The sequence below is a fragment of the Cornus florida genome, unplaced genomic scaffold (assembly GCF_030987335.1).
Source record: "Cornus florida cultivar Cherokee Brave unplaced genomic scaffold, ASM3098733v1 CherokeeBrave_3.0.0_Hap2_Chr01, whole genome shotgun sequence".
Taxonomy (NCBI): Eukaryota; Viridiplantae; Streptophyta; class Magnoliopsida; order Cornales; family Cornaceae; genus Cornus; species Cornus florida.
In genome coordinates this window covers 99,504,171-99,528,955 of record NW_026775571.1, presented here as the reverse complement: position 1 = coordinate 99,528,955, position 24,785 = coordinate 99,504,171, and the positions used below count along the sequence as shown (strand labels likewise).

Below are 24,785 nucleotides of genomic sequence, written 5' to 3'. Positions count from 1 at the left end.
ATCAATTCACTGCTTAATGAGCACTTAATTTGTTAGAGAAAGGAGATTACTCTCTGAGATTTACATATTTCGGTTCTCTATGGTTTGGACTTCATGATAATTCAGTGGCAATGACTAGTTGCTTAGCCAACCCGAGTAAAGCCCAATGACTAGTCCAGCCCAAACAAAAATTTTGCAAAAATAAAATGAGGAATTTTTTGAAAATATATATATGGCTACCAAGAATGAAATTTTCTACAAATTGTTGTAGTAATTATTTCTAAAATTTGTTTCGGATTAAAGTAATGCGTATTATCCTCATTAAAGGTTCTAATGGCATGAATCATTAGTCAAATTGGAAATTTCTTTCAAATTTTATTTAAAATTATTCTTCCATTTTGGGCTAAATTTTGGAAATTTTTTAATCTTTGATCACGTCTTCTTGAATTTATTTAAATTACACCAAAACCTTTATTAAATTCATCCAAATTAATTAGTACATGAAAACTATTTTTTAATTTTATTTAATTTGGACTCACTTGTCCAATCCAAAGTTGGATCTTGCAGAATTGACATGGTTCTTATGCTGTTTTTTTGTACAAAATTCTTATACTTGATTTCGTGACCTGTGAATCGAAAGAGAAAAATAAAATTGTGCTTTCACACTCTAATCATTAGAATTGAAATTGTTATCAAGATTCAATTTTATCAACTGTCCAAAATAATAATTTAATTGTTGGAACACGTTAAATGGGTCTTGTAATTCGCAAGTCAAGAAAAAAAAAAAAATTGGGCCAGATTTTCTAAATCATAACCAAATCTGTACGAAATCCAACCAAATAAATAAAGATTATTGAAGCTATACTAATTTTTAATGAATTCCCAAAATGACTGGTTTTTATTCTTTTTAACAAATACTCAGATTTCAGTCCAAACTTACTCATCTCGAACTAGTCCGGCAGTAAGGTGTGTATTGTTTAGGGTTTTTGACCGTATTCAAAATTTACTAACGTCATTTCCCCTCCTCCTTTAATCTCTAACTCCCTAACCTCACTAATTGCCAAGTCTTCAAGTAATTTATTTGTAATGGGTCTTGTAAATGGTTTTTTTCAAAAATGTAACTTTCTATGTCGACATAAAAAAAGAATAATATTTGCACTCCACAATAATGTTATTACACTACAATTTTTTTTTTCCAAATGAATATGATATAATTATTTCTTAAAAGTATTTTCTGCTCTATAAGCACATGTACTTGTACACTATTTTTGAAAAAAAAATTGCATAGTAATATAAAACAAGCAAGTATTCTTGCAGCGACCATATTAATAACCAATTACTAAATCTAACCAAGATCTTCGTTTCCTAATCATGTTCTCTGGGATTTATGTTATTCAATTCTATGCTATATTTTGGAAATCTTCCATGTTTTGCAACAATCGATATTTGACCTCCATATTTGCATGGATAGACTTAAATTACTTAATTCGGAGTCTTCAAGTACAGTAACGTGCCCAAAAAAAAAAGGAAACTTTTTTTTTGTAACCAAATTTTTTTTTTTAAAAGGGAATATGCAATTAATCCAAATTCTCCCGTGAAGTTCGAATGTATATATACACACATATATAATGTTGAAATTTTTTGAAAACTGCAAGGGTATTTAGGAAAAGATGCATTTATATCCTTCAAACTTTTAGCTTGATCAAGTCATCAAGGGATTCTCTTCCGCTTCAATTTATTGGGAATTTATGAGCCTTTGTACAGATCACAAATTCAAGTTCATAATATCATCAAATTAAACAAGCAATTGACCTTCCAAGTGTTCATAAATTGGTTCAGTTTCACATGCATTGACCAATGATGATCTCGTGACAGACACATACAGCAATACTATACCTAAAATTAGATTGACAGCCTCTCTATTCAGAGTTTACTTGAGAGTCAATTTTTTCAGCCACTGCTAGAGCTTGACCTTCACCGTTCTGAGTTGAATGTGTTGCAGTGACATATTTTAATTAGAACAATAGAACTGGGATTACGGTGTTCGGATTCATGCTAGACAGGACATGGCTCCATACCATTTTTTTTTTTTTCTTTTGTTTGTGTATGAGAGAGAGAAAGAGAATCTTCCAAATTATATAATCCTTAATCTATTGTATATATAGTTTTTCGTCTTTGTGTAAAAATTGTAATTAAAATTTGAAAGATGTTGAGAATAAGAGATAGTCCGGGCAGTTTTTGGCATATATTATTGCAACCGAGTCAAGGTTGATGTAGAACTGATTGTTAAAGTCTTTACGGCCCGTTTGGACCTTCAGGGGGCCAAACGGACGTACTGACAGATTTTCTGGACTAATTCCTAAGTGTGCATTTTTTACCCAATATGAGAGTTTTTTTTTACTAGAAACAGTCTGACGAACAAGACGCGCACTTATCATTTAATGTACTTTTGGGCAAAATAACATCGTTTAAGGCCTCAAAATGAGGTTTTTTAGGTTTGAAAGAAGCCTATAGAATATTTAGGGATTTTTGTTGGATTGCCTCCATATTTTATATTTCGTAGTTTTATTTTATTTGGTTTAGAGAAACTTTATTTTTAAACTTATTTTCAGGTATTAATATCTTTTCGGAATTAGGTTTTCTTATATTATAAGGATTCAAGTTGTAGTTAGTTTCCTTATGAATTAGGGTTTTCTTTCATTATAAATATGTGTAATAGAGATATTAGAATCATTTATTCAATTATCAAATAATATATCATAAGGTAATCTGTTCCTCGTGAACAAATTTATCAATTCTGCTTACGTCAAAGATTTTGTTTTTTTTTTAAAGTATTCACCCGTAACACCCCATGACACGGGTAAAATTTAAGTCATAGATTTGTGCGGCTAAAGGGATTTGAACCCAAACTCGGATACGATTCCTTAGGTACCGAAGATTCGTCCGACCATTGAACTGCTCTACACCGGTGGCGGCCACAAGACACAATTTTGATTTCACTAAAGCATAAGAGCACATTCCTGGAAACATTTTTCCATGGATGATGGATCAATTGGTCCAGGCTTAGATTCCTGATTTTGGCTGCAGACTGTTTCTAATGATGGAATAGTAACCACTAATTCATAAGGGTCAGAGCAATTATAATTTGTAAATCACGAGTTGATGAACTTTAAAACTGTTTTTGCATTATGCATATTTGCAGCGTAAGGACACTGTGGATAGATGTTACGGGATTTGGACCTTGACAAGCCCCCTGACAGCTATGAGATGCTGTCAGCGTGCACTGGGGGTGCCCAGTGGCATTTTCGTAAATATGGCAAAAAAGTGAAGCTTGGAGTTTTGGCTCGGGATCTTTATGGGAGGTACTTTGAGTCCAGAGAAGATGGTTGTCGCAGACGGCACTCGATTTGGATGTCGTTCACTTTGAGACATTTATATGTGGGTGCAGATTAGTGGGCTTGGCACGGGCTAAGTTCACAAGGTTGGCTCAGATGTTGCTTAAAGCATGGACCACACAAGTCATAGACGTGTGGCATAATCAAGTTAGGGACATGGGCACAAAGCAGTGGGCGTAGGCAAAGCTCAGCGTGCAAGGTTGGCTCAGGAGACTCAGACATGGCTTATGGTTACAGAAGATGGCTAAGTGGGCTCAGGTGGTTGGGGGAAGTTACACTTCCCACTGAGTAGGCTTAGTTGGTTGAAGGGAAGTTACTAACACTTTCCACTAAGTGGACTCAGTTGGTTGGGGGAAGTTACACTTCCCACTAAATGGGCTCAGTTGGTTAGGGGAAGTTACTAGCATTTCCCACTCATGTGGGGAGTGGGGTGTGCTGAATAACTTCCCATCCATATGGCACAGATTTAAGAGGACAACACACGGGCTGTTGGAGGTGGTTTCTTCCACTATGCTGAGTGCAACTTCTTGTGGACACGTGGCATGAGTAGAACATGCCAACAAGCTAGTAGTTGGGCTTGTCAACTATATATGTAGTGTTGGCACACTTAATGGGTGCAAACATGACCCTAGGTGGATGGGGGTGTCATCCACCACTTTAGTGGGTAGTTGTGGGTGGATGGGGGTGTCATCCACCACTTTAGTGGGCAGTTGTGAGCAGTTTTAGGAGTTTACCTATATATTGCTAATGTGGGTTCTGTAGAGAGGGCAGATTGAGAGTGAGACACAGAGTTATGTTGTAAGAGACTCTTGTATGCTTCTGCAGGTTGAGGCCTTTCCTTGTACTGTTTTGTGAATAATAGTAAAAGGTTGGAAGCCTTGTGCTTCTGTAAAATTGTGGGTGTTATTGTCTTTACATTCTTGTAACTATACTTGTGTGTGAGAGTGTTTTACTTGCTGTGTGTTCTAGGCAGCAAGTGTGAGTTGGCTGAGCTAAGTTAGAAATTCAGAGAAAAGTTGTTCATATTTCTATCTTAGTGCCATCACAGGCCACTAGATTCGTGTTAAGAATTTACCCCTGTGACAGTTGGTATCAAAGCCCAGAGTTGGGTTCATCATGGCCGGTGGTAATGCTGCAGAAGCTCTCAAAGATCGTGTGACTTGTTTGGAGGCCTTGGTGGGTGCTCCACAATTTGACGATGCTGCTGCCTTGATGGAGTAGATAGAATTGTTTGCAGTTGAGTTGCAGACAATACGATCAATGCTCGAAGAGTTTGTGGGGGAGACAAACTCAAAGATGCAGATTATGACAGATGATGTGATGTCCATGACAGACCTCTTCAAAGATCATGTGAAGGATTTGGAGGGCGAGGTGGCTCTATTGAAGAGGGCTATGCACAATCGGACTATTGTGGGAGAGAAGCCATCATCTTCCAAAATCAAAATTCAAGAACCAAAGTCATTCGGGGGTAAGAGGAGTTCCAAAGATCTGGAGAATTTCTTATGGGATATGGAGCAATATTTTCGAGCAGCCCACATTCCAGATAATGACAAGGTAATTATTACCAGTATGTATTTGTCTGGTGATGCTAAATTGTGGTGGCGAACTCGGGTGGAGGACGAGTTACGCCCAAAAATTACTGTATTTGCAGAGCTGAGGAAGGAACTGAAGGAGCAGTTTCTTCCAGCAAATTCTGGCTGGTGGCTTGGGAGTCATTGAGGAGACTCAAGCATACGGGTACAGTGCATGAATATATGAAAGAGTTCACATCTTTGATGCTGGATATCAAAGATATGTCCGAGGGGGACAAATTATTTAATTTCATGGCAGGCTTGCAATCATGGGCACAAATCGAGTTAAGGAGGAGCGGTGTGATCGACCTCTCTTCTGCTATAGTTGCAGCAGACAGCCTGGTGGACTTGCAGATTGAAAAGTCTAACTCTACTATCGCCAGCAAACTGAAGAAGAAGGGCAAGTTCAGTGACAAGCCCAAGAGGTATGGTATTGCTGAGGAAGAGAAAGACAAAGGGAAGCCAGAGGCGACGTTCATCCAGCAAAGGCCAAAGCTGGACAGTGGTTGCTTCATTTGCAAGGGTCCACACAGGGCGAGGGACTGTCCTAAAAAGGAGAATGTGAATGTTATGGTTGCTGAAGAAGCCAATGGAAGAGATTCAGACTCGGATGAGGGTAATGTTCGGGTCAATCCTCTTGTCATGCAGTCATGATAGGCGCAGGTGGGCGCGTGGCTTTGGGGGAAGGCTATGTAGAGATGCTCACAGAGTTATTGCCAAGGTTGGTAATGGTGAATTTCCTCTTTATTTGTTTTTCTGATTTAGGTTGCTGGTTATGAGGACAGAATCCAAAGGTGTTCAGAATTCATGTCATGAATCATTGCGGAGGTTGGGGTTTATGGCATTATTCAAGTGCAGCAATGGAGTTATTGCAGTGTTAATTTTCAGCATTTGGGTTGGTCGGGGCCAACATGCTAAGTTGCAGGTAGAGACTTGTGACACTTTATGATTGCTTCAATGAGGACGTTGAAATTCTTAAGTGGGGGAGGTTTATTACGGGATTTGGACCTTGACAAGCCCCCTGACAGCCATGGGATGCTGTCAGCGTGCACTGGGGGTGCCCAGTGGCATTTTAGTAAATATGGCAAAAAAGTGAAGCTTGGAGTTTTGGCTCGGGATCTTTATGGGAGGTACTTTGAGTCCATAGAAGATGGTTAGCGCAGACGGTACTCGATTTGGATGTCGTGCACTTTGAGACATTTATATATGGGTGCAGATTAGTGAGCTTGGCACGGGCTAAGTTCATAAGGTTGGCTCAAATGTTGCTTAAAGCATGGACCACACAAGTCATAGACGTGTGGCATAGTCAAGTCAAGGACATAGGCATAAGGCAGTGGGCGTAGGCAAGGCTCAGCGTGCAAGGTTGGCTCAGGGGACTCAGACATGGCTTATGGTTACAGAAGATGGCTAAGTGGGCTCAGGTGGTTGGGGGAAGTTACACTTCCCACTAAGTGGGCTTAGTTGGTTGGGGGAAGTTACACTTCCCACTAAGTGGGCTTAGTTGGTTGAAGGGAAGTTACTAACACTTTCCACTAAGTGGGCTCAGTTGGTTGGGGGAAGTTACTAGCACTTCCCACTCATGTGGGGAGTGGGGTGTGCTGAATAACTTCCCATCCATGTGGCACAGATTTGAGAGGACAACACACAGGCGGTTGGAGGTGGTTTCTTCCACTATGCTGAGTGTAACTTCCTGTGGACACGTGGCATGAGCAAAACATGCCAACAAGCTAGTAGTTGGACTTGTCAACTACATATGTAGTGTTGGCACACTTAATGGGTGCCAACATGACCCTAGGTGGATGGGGGTGTCATCCACCACTTTAGTGGGTAGTTGTGAGTGGATGGGGGTGTCATCCACCACTTTAGTGGGCAGTTTTGGGAGTTTGCCTATATATTGCTAATGTGGGTTCTGTAGAGAGGGCAGATAAAGAGTGAGACACAGAGTTGTGTTGTGAGAGACTCTTGTATGCTTCTGCAGGTTGAGGACTTTTCTTGTACTATTTTGTCAATAATAGTAAAAGGTTGGAAGCCTTGTGCTTCTGTAAAATCGTGGGTGTTATTGTCTTTACATTCTTACAACTATACTTGTGTGTGAGAGTGTTTTACTTGCTGTGTGTTCTAGGCAGCAAGTGTGAGTTGGCTGAGCTAAGTTAGAAATTCAGAGAAAAGTTCTTCATATTTCTAGCTTAGTGCCATTACAGGCCACTAGATTCGTGTTAAGAATTTACCCCCGTGACAATAGACATGATTGGCCAAAGAGCCATCACTTGTTAGCTTTTCAATGATTGGCCTCAGAGCACTAGTTAAGTTTCCAATGTTTCTCTCTCTTGTCCCAGTTTGACCGGAAAGAAAGGGAATGGAAGGATTTGGAGGAATGTATTAAAGTTTGATGGGTTGGTTTTATTCTGCTCTTAAAAATTGGAGGAAATGAAAGAAAAGACTATTATTTTTAATAAAAAAATTATTAATAAAAGACAATTTATATATATATATATATAATAGTTTGCATATTTGCATGGTTTTATTAAAATAGTTTCTTTTCTTTCTTTCTTAAGACTATAATTATCATTAGTATTTGCATGGAGATACCGAAAACAGAGGAGAAAAAAATGAAAATGTGGATGTCAAATACTACTATTAATTGTTGCAAACATTGAAGCTTTCCAAACTAGAACTTAATTAGGGAACCAAAATCTTCATCATATTGTTCATACAATTTAGATCCACCAACAGGGGAAAAAGAAAGAAGCTACAATATATATATATATATATATTTGCTAGCTTGACATGATATACATAACATTTCTGCTATCTCAGGCCAAGCAATTTATTATATATACTAAGGGAAACCTTTCTCCTCCAGAATTTGCACCACCCAATCAAACCCTGCATGTCACAAAATTAAGAAAGAAATAAGTCAAATTGAGTTGAAACAATTCATTCAAATTATATTAACTTTTGAAAAAACCAAACACACACACACACACACATATATATATATATATATTGTCAATGAAGTGTGTGTGCTTTTGTGTTAGAGAGAGAGAGAGAGAGATGTTACTTTGTGCAATCCGTGTTGAAGTCAATGGGTACAGGGAGAGTGATATTGCAAAGCTGAGGAAGCTGCTTAGCTTTGTCAGGGTTAACCCCTAAAACTGGTGCAACTTTCTTAAAGCACTCACACACTGTTTTTCGATCATCTCTAGAAGAAACCAATTGATTCAGAGACTAAACACTCTGACAACATGGAACAGAGATAGGAACAAAGCCCACCAAGTAACCCTGGCATGACAAGAGCTTCGTGATGGCGTCTTGGCATGTGATGCCATAAACCACAGGGCTTATAGCAGCCATAGCCAAAACCACCAAGCCCAATACAAACAATGTGGAACCCGTCATCTTCTTCTCCATATCTCTCTCTCACTTGATCAATATATATTAGAACTATATATATTGTATATGTTTTTGCTAGAAATGCTTCTCTGGGATGAAGTTGATGCCCATTGTGCACACTCTATTTATAGTGAAATGGCAAGAAAATGATGGGTGGTAAATCTTCTACCAAGGGCATGTTAAGGAAAGAAAATAAACATAGATAGGAGGATTGTTATCACGGTCAAGATTGTTCAATCTTATTTATTGAATATGTGTCACATTATAGGAATCATTTAATTTACGTTATTGACCAAGTGAGCCCGACACTGGATTACACTCTAAGCATATCTCTATTTTGAAGAAATTTTAATATTGAATGTGCATATTCATTAGGTGAGTAAAGTTCGAAAATTATTTAGCGCAGGCCATCTTCAAACTCCCTACCCCAAATAATTTAAATGTCATGTCACACGAGGAGAGAACTTTTATACCCTCCAAATGCCAACTATGATGCTTGAAGCCAATGACCGGAGCTATAAAAGGACACTTGATACAATGCATGAGCGTATTTATATATTAATTGCATATTTGAAAAATAAAGGTGATGGTTTAGTAGTGAGTGCCCAATAGGAAAGGGAATGTGGGGAGGTCTCAATTTTAAGGGAAAGGTGATTAATCCAAATGTTGATTGTTCTCAATTTTGAAGGAAAGGTGCATATAAGGATTAATCATAACTTCATATTATTATTTAAATTAAAATAATATTCTTTACAATTTTTACTGTCATTTAAAGGAGAGATTTAAAGGAGAGAGATTTCCCTAGGGTGGGGGCGAACAGAGAGACTAGTTAAAAATCACGGTGCTAGGTTGAAATCATAATGTTTTCATATCTAATAGTCTGATCGAATCACTTATAATATTCGGATGCGTTAAAGTTGGTCTATAATAGGATATATTTTAAAACATATGATGGTAGTACTTAAGTAGGTCTGATTATTTGGCCAGATAAATAAACTTAAATGTTTTATAGATATGTTAAAGAAAATATTTTTGAGTCGACTCCGAAATCGATGGAGTGATATGTGCTATGGACGTCTAAGCACAAACTTCGAATTTTATGTCAAGTCTATATTTGAATATGAAAAAGTAATGACACATGTTGGGAAGGCTAACTAGTTTCCCGAGGTGGTGAGTCCCTCACTGCACAATAGTTTGGTATAGCAAAGTTTTGAATTTTTCAGATGAAAAATCTATCAATTCATTCTTTTTGATTTAAAGCAATTCAAAACATTTCTTAATGAATAATAAATTACATACTGTACTTATTTATGATGGTTTTTTTTACCTTAGTAATTATTTTTTAAATACAATTTTGAGCAGTCCTAGACATATTGTAAAAAAAAGAAGAAAAAAGAAATATGCATCACCAAATGCATTTTGTATGCAAAAGCAATTTCATCAACTCGTGATTTACAATTGCTCTGAATCCTTATGAATTGGTGGTTACTATTCCATCATTTGAAACCGTCTGCAGCCCGGCCAACTCAGGATTCTAAAACCTAGACAAATTGATCCATGGAATGGAAAATTGTTTCAAATTTATGCCCTTGTGCTTTGGTGAAATCAAAACTGTGTCTTTGACTCGTTGCAATAATACATGCCCAAACAGCCCTTGCTTTTGTATATTTCTTCAACTGAACATCTTCCAGATTTTAACTGCCATGTTTACACAAAGATGGAAAACTATACAATGGATTAGGGATTAAAAACTTTGGAAATCTCTCTCTCTCTCTCTCACGCACAAGCCTTATGCTTTGAGCCTTTGGTGAAATCAATACATTGCCTCCCCCCCCTCCCCTCTCTCTCTCTCTCTCTCTCTCTCACACACACACACACACATACACAAACGCACAAGCCTTATGCTTTGGTGAAATCAATACATTGCACATTGCCTCCATGAAAAACCCCCTCCTCTCTCTCCCTCTCTCACACACACTCACGCACGCACAAGCCTTATGCTTTGGTGGAATCAATACATTGCACATTGCCTCCATGAACAACCCCCTCCTCTCCCTCTCTCTCTCTCTCTCTGACACACACACACACAAGTAAAAAGAAGATCAAGAGATACCAATTGTCTTGTTGAGCAACCGAAGAGTAAGAGATAACTGAATCACAAAAATGGTATGAAGCCATGTCCTGTCTAGCATGAATCCAAATACTGTAATCCCAGCTCTATTGTTCTCAAAATATGTCACTGCAACACATTTAACTCACTCAATACTTACTTACACATTGCAATATATCTTATATAACACAAAATATCATGGAAGTATTTGATCAACAACTCACCTAGAGCTTGCCTTTTCTGGTATGAAATAGAATTTGCAAAAATTGGCACCATATTTGTGTTATCCAGAATGTCATCTCCATCTCCTTCTTCGTTATCAGACTCATCCCAATTGCCAATGACAGGATATGTTGGGGATGAAGCAATCTGAGCTGTTGGAGTCTCATTGTCCAAATCCTCGACAGAGTTGATTGTCGAACAGATGTGCCACTTGGCTGCAAGGCATGTCACAGACTGTGCTTTGTGTGTGATCTTTGTCGCGCTGCGCAGACATATGAATAGCCCAGTCACCAGTGTGATGGAGCATAACTGCACCATAACAATAAGTTGCAATGTGTTAATCAGTCCCTACATAGATATGTACTCCCTTAGTCCCAACTTAATTAGTTTTTTTTCGAGAGTAACACTTTTTAAGAGAACATGTAAATGCATTATTATTTTTCTTTCTTAAATTGCCAAGTTATGTTTTCATGTTTGAATATATACATATATAATTAAATTAAAAATAAAGAAAAGATGGACTATATTAAATTGGGAAAGAGGGAGTATCTATTAGAAAGTTTAATGCATGAAAGTGTTTGTTTTCGTAGGAATGATGGATTACTGCAAGTTCTCCAGCTCGGAAGATATTGACTGTAGCTGAAGATTCAATTGTCACGAGCAGAGAAGCAAGCTGACTTGCTGTGACAAAGATTATTGTCAATAGAATAAATACTCGAAATCTATGGCTTATGATCCGGAGATTTCTTCGAATCCTGACGTGTTCAATCAAGATTGAACCCACATCAGATTCTTTTTCAAAGACCTGAGCAAAGTCGTCTAGTCTGAGTATCTGCAGGTAGCATATGAGCCGGAAGAGAACACACACGAGGAAGAAAATTGATGTCCGGTATAGCCACGAAAACAGCTGCAATGTGCAGGCAATGATGTTGCTCACATAGATGTTACCATAGTAGGGAATTTGGGTTCCGCCTGAGACAAACCACCATATTTTGTAGGCGCAATCCGCGACAAAACAGGGGAGGACAAAAGCAGACAGGAGCTTCATTGATCTCTGCAAGGACAAAAAGGTAGAATTCTGTTTTCAGACTAGGTCTAATAAACAAATGCATTAAGTGAAGGTTGTTAAGTTCATCTATTACATACAACATAATGAATTATTATTGCAAATTATGATAAATTATGTTCAAATATGAATAGTAAGAAACAATTTCAATGCTCTAGGGAGCCTTGTATGTCTCACCATTTGGAATCTGTTGACTTTTGAATATTTCAAATAATAAATAATTATGTAAAAACTTGACCTTTTATTCTGCCAGAAGAAATGCAACCCATTTTCTTGCTTTTTTTTATTAAAATTGTGGGACAATCTTGTAGTTTCAAATTTTATTATAGTTAGCTTGAATAGTGGTCAGCTTTTGTGCTTGAGAAGTAAAGGTCTACTTTTGCTTCATTTTCAAATCATGAAACTTTACCAAAATAGCAATCCCCTACACTTTGTAATGCCAGTTATAGTTGGATTAGTTATATATCATTTCTGGCAAGATGCTTAATTTCTCAAGAATCTGATGACAGAGCTCTTTAGCTATTGAATCTAGGTTCTGAAATTATTAAAACCCTAAAAATCCCCAGAATTGGAAAAACTGAACCAAAAAAAAAAAAAAAGAAAAAAAAAAGAAGACAACAATAGCACAATATATATACACATACATGTTTGTTTGTTTGTGTGTGTGTCACTGCATCATTAGGGAACAAGAAATGGGATAATCCTCTGCTCTAAAAACAGGGGAAAGCAATGGTAGCCTGATTGGATCACAAGAGCACCATGGACATATAATCAAACAACTACCAATAGTGGTCTACCAAAACCTTAATAACAATCTTCTTACACAAACTTATTCTAGATTGTATGAAGTTTGTAAAGTCAATCACGATCAACTAATAACTTTGCTCACAAATTCGAATGGATATCATATAGAAAGGATATCAATTAATTAGGCGTATAATAGACAAGTTGCAGATTGTTGGTCTCTATTGGAACTCTGTGTTCTAAAAATAAAATGATACAAGCAAACAAAAAGCAATTAAATCTGTAAATTCTCTCCTTTCATGTAATTAAAGCATAATCAAGTTCATCCAAAGAAGTCAAAATTAATATAAAATTTTGAGGTTAAAAAACAACAAACATAGGTATGACTAACATTGAATTGGGAATGAGCACATTATTCATCTGATCATAATAGAACTATGATTATATAAGATAAATTAGAAGAAATGGAAAGAGATGGTGATACATACATGGAGCTGCTGTGTATATCCTTGTCGAACCTTCTCACTCACATCACATAATCTATCAAGGAACATAAACCTCCTGAATCCGTATTTACGAGCAAAAGAAGAGAGACAGATGAATGAGAGCGTGGCGAAAACTGAGAGAGACAATTGGACAAATGCATCATAAGGCTTGCGGTGCTTGGAATCACAGGTTGAGCAAGAAAAGATGAAGTGGGAGAGAAGTGGAACACCAATGTTTAGAAGAAAGAAGATTGACCATGAGAGACCAGTTCTCCATAGATTGGATTGATCTAGACAAACCCATGTGAAAAATGTCCTGAAATTCTTCAACTCAACAACTCCTTCATGAATTGAGTACCCTGAAATTACATTGTTCTTCGTCAAGAAATGCTCTGTTTCATCTTCCATGGATTTGGTTTTGTTTCTCTTACTTGTTCCCTAAAAGAATCCGATCAGAGCCTTTGTTGAAGCCAGAATCAAAGGATGATAGAGAGATATTTTTCTTTAATATTTGATAAGAGAAGGTGACTTGCATGTATTGGAGAGGAGAGGAGAGGTAAAGGAAATTGCTTTTTCAACTCTCTCTCTTTCAATTGACTACTTTGTGTGTGTGTGTGTGTGTGTGTGAGCAATGATGTCCTATGGCATTCTGATATCTGCCACATGTGACTAATGACTTTGGTGTAATATTTTGTTACCTACTTCTCCGAAGTCTTTGTGATAGTGTCACTCATTACTGGCTATGAGCTTTTAAAAACAGGGGCAATATGGCCATTCACTTATTATTCCTAAGTTTAAACCTAAATTTCTAAAATGGATTGTATATAATCTAGTTTTTATAATTTTTTTTTTAAAAAAAAAAAATCTGAATTTTTTTATGGGAATTGAATTTCATTTTCCGGTTTATTGTTTATTTGGATTGTTCATGAATTTTATGGATCCAATATGAATTACGTGGACAAGGTTTGACTTGAAATGGATTCTAAACATTCAAATTAAGATAAAGAGTTGGATTTGATGTTAAAGGTACTGGCGCTTAAAATGTATTCCATATTAATACATGTCATGGATATATAAATATATATATACTAGGAAAAGGCACGTGCGATGCACGTGGTGAATATTTTGTAACTTATAAAATTTTTGTTTTCATATTGATTAATAAAAATTTATTTTATATTAATAAATAAATACTGAAATATTTTGAAATTGGTAATAGAGTTTAAGTTTCGTAAATTAATAAATTTTTTTATGTTTTTATATTAATACTGAAATATGTATATTTTATTTTTTATTAAATAATAATTTTTTATTTTAATAGTGAAATATTTGATTTTGCAAAGTAACAAATTTTTTTAGGTAATTTGAATTTTATTAGGTAATTTGTAATTTGAATTTTATTAGATAATTTGAAATTTAGTATAATTTTTAATTTACAATAGAAATTCAATTATATTAATTTTTAATTAAATTTTAAAATAGAAATTCAATTATACTAATTATACATTAGATTGAAATTGATATAAAAATTTATTATATGGAGTTTGTGGTTTTTGAAAGACTCTAGGTTATATTTTATTTTCTTTAAATATGTAATTTGTGGTAGAATTTTATAGAAATTATTTTATTTTATTTAGATATATCTTTGTAAAATTAGATTTTCTGTTATTAAAAAACTCATAAAAAATAGATAAATACAAGGGTTATATACTTATATGTGATAGAGTTCTCTTTTTCTATTAATTAATAAATATTTTTTATATTAAAAATAAATACTGAAATGTTCAAATTCTTTAACATTTATATTTTATTTATATGTATTATTATATTATTATATATTTTCTTTAAATATATCCTTGTTTAATGTGATAGAGTTATATAAATTGTTTTATTTTCTTTAAATAGATCCTTATTTAATTAGATTTTATTTTATTATAAAACTTATAATAAATACATAAATACAGGTTATATGTGATAGAGTTTTAAAGAAAATAAAATACTTAATTTGTGGTAAAGTTTTGGTAATTTGTGTTAGAGTTTTGTAAAAACTATTTAAATATAGAGTTTCATTGCAAATAAAATTATTTATTTTCTTTGTGGTAGAATTTTATATAAATTATTTATTTTCTTTAAATATATATATCCTTGTCTAATTATATATTTTTTTTATTAAAAAACTCATAATAAAAGATAATTTGTGGTAAAGTTTTAGAAAAATTATTTTATTTTTATACCAATTATTAAATTTTTTTATATTAATAATTCTTGTCTAGTTATATTATATTTTATTAAAAAATTCATAATAAATACATAAATAGGTAATTTTTATTAGAATTTTATATAAACACTTTTAAAAATATATTTTATTTTCTTTAAATATATTGTTGTCTAATTAGATTTCCTTTATCAAAAAACTCACAATAAATAGATAAAAACAAGTTATATGTGATAGAGTTTTAAAGAAAATAAAATAGATAATTTCTGGTAGAGTTTTATAGAAATTATTTTATTTTCTACAAATCTATTTATAATAAATAAATAAATAGGTAATTTGTGTTACAGTTTAATAGAAATTCTTTAAAAAACACTTTTTGTATCAATTAATAAATACTTTTTTATATTAATAACTCTTGTCTAATTAATTAGATTTCCTTTTATTAAAAAACTCATAATAAATAGATAAATAGGTAATTTATGTTAGAGTTTTATAGAAACTCTTTTCAAACCTCTTTTTATGTTAATTAATAAATATTTTTTTATCGTAATAATGCTTGTCTAATTAGATTTTCTTTTATTAAAAAAACTCATAATAAATAGATAAATAGGTAATTTGTGATATAGTTTTATAGAAACTCTTTTTAGATCAATTAATAAATAATTATTTATATTAATAATACTTGTCTAATTAGATCTCCTTTTATTAAAAAACACTTAATAAATATATAAATAGAAAATTTGAGTTAAAATTTTATAGAAACTCTTTAAATATTATATCTTTGTCTATTGTGATAGAGTTTTATTGAAAATAAAATTTGTGATTTGTGATAGAGTTTTATAAAAATTATTTTATTTTCTTTAAATATATCCTTGTTTAATTAGATTTAAATTTATTAAGAAACTCATAATAAAAGTTAATTTATGGTAGAGTTTTAGAAAAATTATTTTATTTTATATATCATTTAATAAACATTTTCTATATTAATAATTCTAGTCTAATTAGATTTTCTTTTATTAAAAAATTCATAATAATAAATAGATAAATAGGTTAACTTAAATTTTATTAGATAGATTTTAGAGTTTGATTGACATTTTTTTTGTTTATAAAAACTCTTTGCATATCAATTAATAAATATTTTTTTATAAAAATAGATAGTTAAATACGGAAACTCTTTGCACATGTAATAATACTATAGATAAAGACTTTTTTATATCAATTAATAAATATTTTTTTATATAAATACATAAACACCTTGGCACAACTTCTGTATTTTACTCAGAAAATTAGGTTTTCTTTTATTAAAAAATTCATAATAATAAATAGGTTAATTTGAATTTTATTAGGTAGATTTTAGAGTTTTTCATATCAATTAATAAATATTTTTTATATAAATAAATAAATACTGAAATACTGAAACTCATTCCACATTTAATAAATATTTTTTAAATAAATACTGAAACTTTAGATTTACTTTTATTAAAAAATTCATAATAATAAATAGATAAATAGGTTAATTTGAATTTTATTAGGTAGATTTTAGTGTTCCATAGAGTTTTTTTTTTCTTTTATTTACTTTTTTTATATAAAAACTCTTTTCATATCAATTAATAAATATTTTTTATATAAATAAATAAATACTAAAATACTGAAACTCTTTGCACATTTAATATTTTATTTTATTTAAATATATCCTTCTATAATTAAATTTAATTTTATTAAGAAACTCATAATAAAAGTTAATTTGTGGTAGAGTTTTAGAAAAATTATTTTATTTTATATATCAATTAATAAGTATTTTTTATATTAATAATTATTGTCTAATTCAATTTTCTTTTATTAAAAAATTCATAATAATAAATAGATAAATAGGTTAATTTAAATTTTATTAGATAGATTTTGGAGTTTGATAGAGTTTTTTTTTTTTTTTTTTTTTTTTTAAAAAAAATACTTTTCATATCAATTAATAAATATATTTTTTTATAAATAGATAATTAAATACTGAAACTCTTTGCACATTTAATAGTAGTATGGATAAAATCTTTTTTTATATTAATTAATAAATATTTTTTTATATAATTAAATAAATACTGAAACACTTTGGTAGAACTGTGATACCCCTCGGATCCGAAACACAGGTTGATCAGGCCCAGGCCCAAACTCGAGGGAAATATCAAACAATTAATATGTTATAACGAACACAGATGACAAAATGAATTTAAAAAATAAAATTTAAGGCGGAAAGAAACAAAAACAAAATCCTCAAATAATAAAGATTCAATAATCCAACTCCAAAACCTCTAAGGGTACAACTCGAGAATTCATCTCTAGTGGACCCCTAATAATAAACCAAGCAGTAATAAGAAAAAAATAACTGACAAGACATCCAGAAGTAAGCTTCGAAGAGAAGTCCTACATCGTTGGTAGAGTGAATAAAACCTCTACTTAGCACGAACACGTCTAAGTCTGGAACTGTCGTGTACCTGAAAAATAGAAGTGGGTCAGGCCCACGAATAAGTTCTATCCTATTACAATCCAAACAGAGACTCGATACGCATGTACATCCTAACCAATTCAACAATAGCTAATAGTCCGTAAATATATATATAGTCACACTAAAGGACTCTCACTGGACTACAGGTTGGTCTCAACCTGAATAGAGGCAACATGCTAAAACGCACACGAAGTGGGCATGTGTACCTAAACCTAGACAGGGTACACCTCTAACCGTCGTATCCAGTTATGCATCCCAATGCATATACGCTCCCTAACCGTCGATCCTGAGACTCAAGCTCATATCGAGGTACCATAATAATATATTTAAAATCCATCCAGAATCCGTAGTAGTGCCACTCAACAATACGTTGCCATGACACTATGAATTAATAGGATATAAATTTTAGTTAATCCATTCCTTGGTTCCCAGAGTAGGTAGGACTTAGCGGTTTTGAACTAATCCCCCTAGTATGTCATCGTCCCATACCGGTACACACCATCTATCCATTCAGCAAATGATAATACAGAACATGCATGTAAATATCATCCAATCCATAAATTCAACCATTGAGAATAAAAATATTAAATTTACTCCTCAACTGTTCCAGAATTAGCATATTAGAGTTGAGTATTTTAATAAGTTAATTTTCCCCTACACTACCACAGTCCAGCAATTGATAACATAGCAGTATACTCAATTATCCAATTATTCTCAGAATCCATATAAGTGAAAAGTCATGTTAAATGTACACATCCAGTATTATATCAGCAAGCTTGATAACCATAGACAAACTAACAAGCTTCTAACAACAGTTCAACAGTTTATACAATATATGCTAAAATTGAATCATCAAGAAGTCCACAACAAGCATAAATAACATGTATATATATATTTTAACATGCTCAACTTCTTCCACTGCTACATGATTAGATTTATATAATCCCTTTTACAGACAGAACTGTTAGAACAACTTGAATTATCGTATCCCTTAACAATTTGCAGCTTTGTTATAAACTGTTTATTATGCAACCTATAAACCCCAAGTGGTTTATTGCTCATTCCCACACTCTTTGAAGCTTTAACAAGACCCTAGGTACATTTAGTATCTTGATTACAGCCTCTGAAAACACCAAAAATCATCATAAAAACAACCCAAAAGCAAAAACTAGCACAAAACGTAACAGAAGGGGGTGGAGCCGCCTCCCCCTTGTGTGGATCCGGCTCCACACTACGTGGAGCCGCCTCCACAGCCCCTTGGAGCCGGCTCCACCCTTGTGTGGAGCTGCCTCCACCTCCAGCTTCCTCTGTTCTCTCTTCTCCGTTTACCTGTGTGATCCCCGCCGGTTTTCAAAACTTTTGTCCTCCATTGCCAAGGTTGCTACTACTTTAAAATTGGTTTCTAGTGTTCCAGAGAGTTTTAAAACCATCCCACAATAATTTACTTCCAATAAAACAAGAGGTAAGCAGAGAAGAATCAAAACAGAACAACAACAGTTTATGCAAATATACAATTTAGTTCCAATCAAAACATGCAAACCAAATTACTTCCAACATTTTATTTACTCCTGGAATTGTATTAAAGATGTAAAGAACACAAGTCTAAGGAAATAAGTTAGGTATAGAACTTGCCTTTGAGATCTTTGTTCAAAATCTCTACGCCGTCTTCTAAGACCTCCGGTGAACACAATTGTTATAAACCACCTCTGTTTCTCTCTCTGCTACTTCCACAAACGTGTGTTGGTTTTCTTTTCTTTGTGTTTTTTATTTGTATGTAAAACCCTAGGTAACCTTATTACGTCTATTTATAAGGTTACAAAAAACCTAAAGCTCATTGAAGCCCTAATGTGAAACCTAATCGGCCCATAACACCATCTAAGTGAATAAGCATGTCTGATACTTACCACCAATCCTACAGTAACGTGAATTTAGGAAAACAAGTAACTTTAATTTATTTTAATTACCAATTAACCAAAAACTAAATAAAACAATTAACAAAGAATTAAAGAACACAATTAAGCAAATAAAATTAAACTTTTAATTACCAATTAACCCAAAAACGAAATAAAACAATTAACAAAGAATTAAAGAACACAATTAAGCAAATAAAATTAAACTAAGTAAAATAATTAAATAATTAAAGTCAATAAACAGGTCAACCAAACAACTAATTACAATTAAACCAATTAAAACATTAAATAAAACAATTAATAAAAAGAAAACAATTAATCAAAATACCGAGACTATCTTTTTGAAAATTAGGGGTATTACAAGAACTTCTGTAATTTTACTCTGAAAATTAGATTTTCTTTTATTAAAAAATTGTAATTTGTAATACGTGTTAGAGTATTATAGAAAATATTTTTAAACGAATTAATAAATATATTTATATTTTAATAATTCCTATCTAATTAGATTAGCTTCTATTAAAAAAAACTCATAATAAAAGGTAATTTGTGGTAGAATTTTAGAAAAATTATTTTATTTTTTATATCAATTAAAAATATTTTTTGTATTAATAATTCTTGTCTACTTACATTTTATTTTATTAAAAAACTTATAATAAATAAATAGGTAATTTGTGTTAGAGTTTAATATAAACTATTTTAAAAACTCTTTTTATATCAATTAATAAATATTTTTTATTTTAATAATTATTGTCTAATTACATTTAGTTTCATTAAAAAACTAATAATAAATAGATAAATAGGAAATTTGTGTTAGAGTTTTTTAAAAACTCTTTTAAAACCTCTTTTTGTATCAATTAATAAATAATTTTTTATATTAATAATACTTGTTTAAATTAGGTTTCTTTTTATTAAAAAACTCATAATAAATAGATAAACAGGTAATTTGTGTTAGAATTTTATAGAAACTCTGTTGATAGAGTTTTATTGAAAATAAAATAGATAATTTGTAATAGAGTTTTATAGAAATTATTTTATTTTCTTTAAATATATACTTGTCTAATTAGATTTAATTTTATTAAGAAACTCATAGTAGAGTTATATAAAAATTATTTTCTTTTATATATCAATTAATAAATATTTTTTATATTAATAATTCTTGTCTAATTAGATTTATTTTATTAAAAAATTGATAATAATAAATAGATAAATAGGTTAATTTAAATTTTATTATGTAGATTTTAGTGTTTTATCATATTATTTAATAAATATTTTTTTACATTAATAAATAAATACTGAAACTCTTTACACATCTAATAATAGTATAGTTAAAAACTCTTTTTATATCAATTAATAAATATTTTTTTATATAAATAAATAAATATTGTGTAATACCCCTAATTTTAAAAATGATAGTCTCGGCATTTTTTTTAACATATTTAAAACTTTATTTTATTATCTTTATCGCATTTTTATTTAATTGGTTATTTGAACTTTGACTTAAATTGTTTTATGTGATTATTTGGTTTAATTGTTGTTTACCTATGTGTCATGTGTTTTAGTTTGAATTAAGTGTTTTTAATTATTTAATTGGGTTTTTAATTGAAATTAATTAGTTAAGTGGATTTAATTATGTAATTGTTTTTTCATTTAATTCTGCTTTAAGTTACAGTTAACTGCTTTAAGTTACAGTTAACTTTGGGGTTGGAAATTTCACGCCGTAACAAAAGTAGTTTCATGGGCCGACTAGGTTTAGAATTAGGGCTCTGTCTCTGATTAAACATGGATTAGGGTTTATGTTTCTACGCCTATATATATATGGTTACTCTGTATCAAGGGTTGGAAAAACAAAACCCTATTCACGTACCCAAGATACAGAGAGGGAAACAGAGAGCAGTTGTGGGGAAAACAGAGTGACGCTTAAGAGGAAGTGTACAGAGAGGACCAAGGAGGTTGAGTAAGGATTAGAGACTGAGTTATAGGAAGCTTGGCGGCGTTCAGAATTGCCGAAAAACTTAGAAACGACACAGGGATTTCAAGATTGAAATCACAGGCAAGTTCTTCTCTTTCTCCTTCCCTTTGGCTTGTGTTCTGTGCACCTAGACAGTCTCTAGGAGATTAATTGGCGTTAAACTGAACCATGCATGTTTGATATATAATTTGTTTGATCGTTTTATCTGTGCAAAATTTATTTACAAAATAATTATAGCGCGTATGTTTTCTTGACTCGGTTTTGGCATAACGTCCCACTGTTCTAATTTTTATTTTCAATCTTACTGAAATCAACCAAGGTCTGACTGGATACTAGACGTAAGTTAAGACTTCAAATTTAAATTGGAGAAAGAACAGAGGGGTTGGGATAAAACTGATCTTGCAATTTAGTTTCAGTGCCGTTCTTCAACAACGCTAGTTTAAATGGCCTGATTAAACTCTGTAATTGCTTTCAAACTATTGTAAACAATCATGGGGAATGCTTCTAGACTAAATTACGAGTCCTAAGTTTGGTTTTAAAAACTAACAGAGGGTTAGGAATAAGCCGGAGAAGGAGCACAAGAGCTGAAACACGCACCGGGGACGAAGGCTCACACAGGAGGTGAGAGCCGGCTCCATGGAAGTGGGAGCCGGCTCCCACAACAAAGTGGAGCCGGCTCTAGGAAGTCCTAGAGCCGGCTCTAGGCTGGAAAAGAGCCTGCTCCAAATTCTGGAGCAGGCTCCCTTGTTATTTTTAATTTCTTTTACGATTTTTTTTTATTTTCTACATACTATGTTCACTGTTGGAGCATGGAGACTGTTGGAATGAATTTGGAACTTTACAGAGGGATCAAGGAATGAATTTTGAGTGTTATTAAGACCCTAAATTGAGTAAAGTTTAATTCTAAGTTGTAGGGACAAACAGTGTAAAAATTAAGGCATTTAACAAATGGAAGTCGAATTAATTGTTGAAATAAAATTCAGCAATTTGATGGAACATAATGTGTTTATAAAACTTGTTTTAGAATGCATTCAAGTGCATGATAAGGTCCTTTAATTATTAATTTTGATCTATGCATGCTTAGGAGGCTAGTTGCTGAATTATTAAATTGTTTACTGCAACTATATGGTTAATGCTTGGATTTAATCTGCTGAAATATTTAAACAATCTTCTGAGTTGTTTTAGCAATTTATTGGTTAATAATAGGATTATTTAACCTATTCACATGCATGATGGAGTCCCTGACGTATTAAATTTGGTCTATGCATGCTCTGGGTGTTAGATGTTGATTTGTTAAATCGTCTCCTGCAACTTTATGGTTAAATGCTTGGATTTAAATTGCTGAAACTTTAAATATTTTTCTGTAATTGTTTGGATGGTAGTTTTGGTCTGTAAATTATTGAACTGTTATATATGTTGTAATTTACATGGATATGGAGGATGGTATGTACCGGTATGGGACGGTGACATACTAGGGACGGTTTAGCTCAAAACGCATAAACCTAACCTAATGGATTAATGGAATGGATTGAAAGATATCGAATCCTAATTGTGACTGAGTCAGATCAGCTGTAAACAAGTTGGATGACTTCCTGGATTAACGGATGGTAGTTAAGTCATATCAACTGAATAAGTTGAATGACTAACTAGTTGGTTTTTTGTATGACAGTTTAATAAATAGTTGAACTGCATACCCTGGATTTGGACGGACTTTATATATATGGTTATGGTACCACGAGTTGAGCTTGAGTCTCAGACTCGTTGGTTAGGGTGCGTATATGCAGTGGATGCGTAGCTGGTTATAATAGGTTGAGGTGTACCCTGTTAGGTCTAGGTACTCATGCCCACCTTTGGGTGCGTATTCGCATGTTACCTTCTATTCAGGTTGAGACCCCTATTATAAACTAGTGAATATCCCTTAGTGTGGATATATTTATACGTATGGACTAGATAGATATTGTGAGGTGTCTACGGTGTATCTGCGTATTGGGTCACTGTATGGATTGCAGTTAGATTAGAACTTGCTCGTGGGTCTGACCCACTCCTTTATTATTCTTTTCAGGTACAGGACGGTTCCAGCCTTAGAGCTTGATCGTGCTTGTCGAGGACAGTCTCACTTTCGTCTGAATACGTAGGACTTCTCTCGATGTTTCTAGCATTATCTATTTTCAGTTTTCAGTTTCAGTTGAACTTTTGGTTAGGGGTCCATCAGTGGATTCCCAAGTTGTAACCTTGAAGTTTTGGAGGATTGGATTTTCAATTTTTAGTTATACATGGAGGATTTTATAATTAATGTTACTTTCAGTTTTATTCCATCACTTTTGTTTCATTTTGTCATCTGTGTTCGCTTTAAAATACTTTAATTGTTTGATATTCCCTCGGGTTTGGGCCTAGGCCTGATCAACCCGTGTCTCGGATCCGAGGGGTATCACATATTGAAATACTCAAACTCTTTAACAAAGTTTCTGCATTTTACTCTGGAATTCAACTCTTTTTATATCAATTAATAAATATTTTTTTATATAAATAAATAAATACTGAAACTCTTTGGCAGAACTTCTGTATTTTACTCTGGAATTCTAAATTTCTAGAATTCTCAATTTCTGTACCCCTTCTTCCTTCCTCCATGCCTCTATTTATAAGCTTCTTGGATGAAAAGGATAATGACATGTATCATTTTCTGATAATGACATAATCTTAACTGGGCCGGGCCGGGTTATATTGTGATAATTATTCATAAAAAATAACTAAAAATAAGAGTTTTATATAGAATATGATTGATTTTATTAGGTAATTTTTAGATTTTTATAAAAACTATAATTATTCATAAAAAAAAACTAAAAATAAGAGTTTTATATAGAATGTGATTGGTTTTATTAGGTAAATTAGATTTTCTTTTATTAAAAAACTTGTAATAAATAAATAAATAGGTAATTTGTGTTAGAGTTTAATATAAACTCTTTTAAAAACTCTTTTTATATCAATTAATAAATATTTTTTTATTTTAATAATTCTTGTCTAATTAGATTTACTTTTAGTAAAAAAAACTCAAAATAAATAGATAAATAGGTAATTTGTGTTTTAAAAACCTCCAGTTAATAAATAATTTTTTATATTAATAATATTTGTCTAATTAGGTTTCATTTTATTAAAAAACTCATGATAACTTGATAAATTGGTAATTTGTGTTAGAGTTTTATACAAACTCTTTAAATATATCTTTGTTAATAGA

General features: G+C 32.4%; 1 protein-coding gene across 1 annotated transcript; it reads right to left on the bottom strand.

Moving 5' to 3' along the window:
- Window positions 1–9,697: 9,697 nt before the first annotated feature.
- Window positions 9,698–13,517, bottom strand: LOC132308829 (uncharacterized). Its single transcript, XM_059807080.1, has 4 exons — window positions 12,969–13,517; window positions 11,275–11,724; window positions 10,673–10,979; window positions 9,698–10,577 (listed from the first exon to the last, which is right to left on the bottom strand). The coding sequence occupies exons 1-4, from the start codon at window positions 13,371–13,373 to the stop codon at window positions 10,441–10,443; spliced, it is 1,299 nt and encodes a 432-aa protein (XP_059663063.1). The 5' UTR covers window positions 13,374–13,517; the 3' UTR covers window positions 9,698–10,440.
- Between the last annotated feature and the right edge of the window lie 11,268 nt (window positions 13,518–24,785).

Bases quoted from the DNA above. Each gene is read 5' to 3' on its own strand.
- LOC132308829 (XM_059807080.1), bottom strand. From the start codon at position 13,373: ATGGAAGATGAAACAGAGCATTTCTTGACGAAGAACAATGTAATTTCA. The intron at 10,980-11,274 runs GTAATCCATCAT...GTTATGGTGCAG, and splicing joins TCCGAGCTGGAGAACTTGCA to TTATGCTCCATCACACTGGT. The intron at 10,578-10,672 runs GTGAGTTGTTGA...AATGTGTTGCAG, and splicing joins CCAGAAAAGGCAAGCTCTAG to TGACATATTTTGAGAACAAT.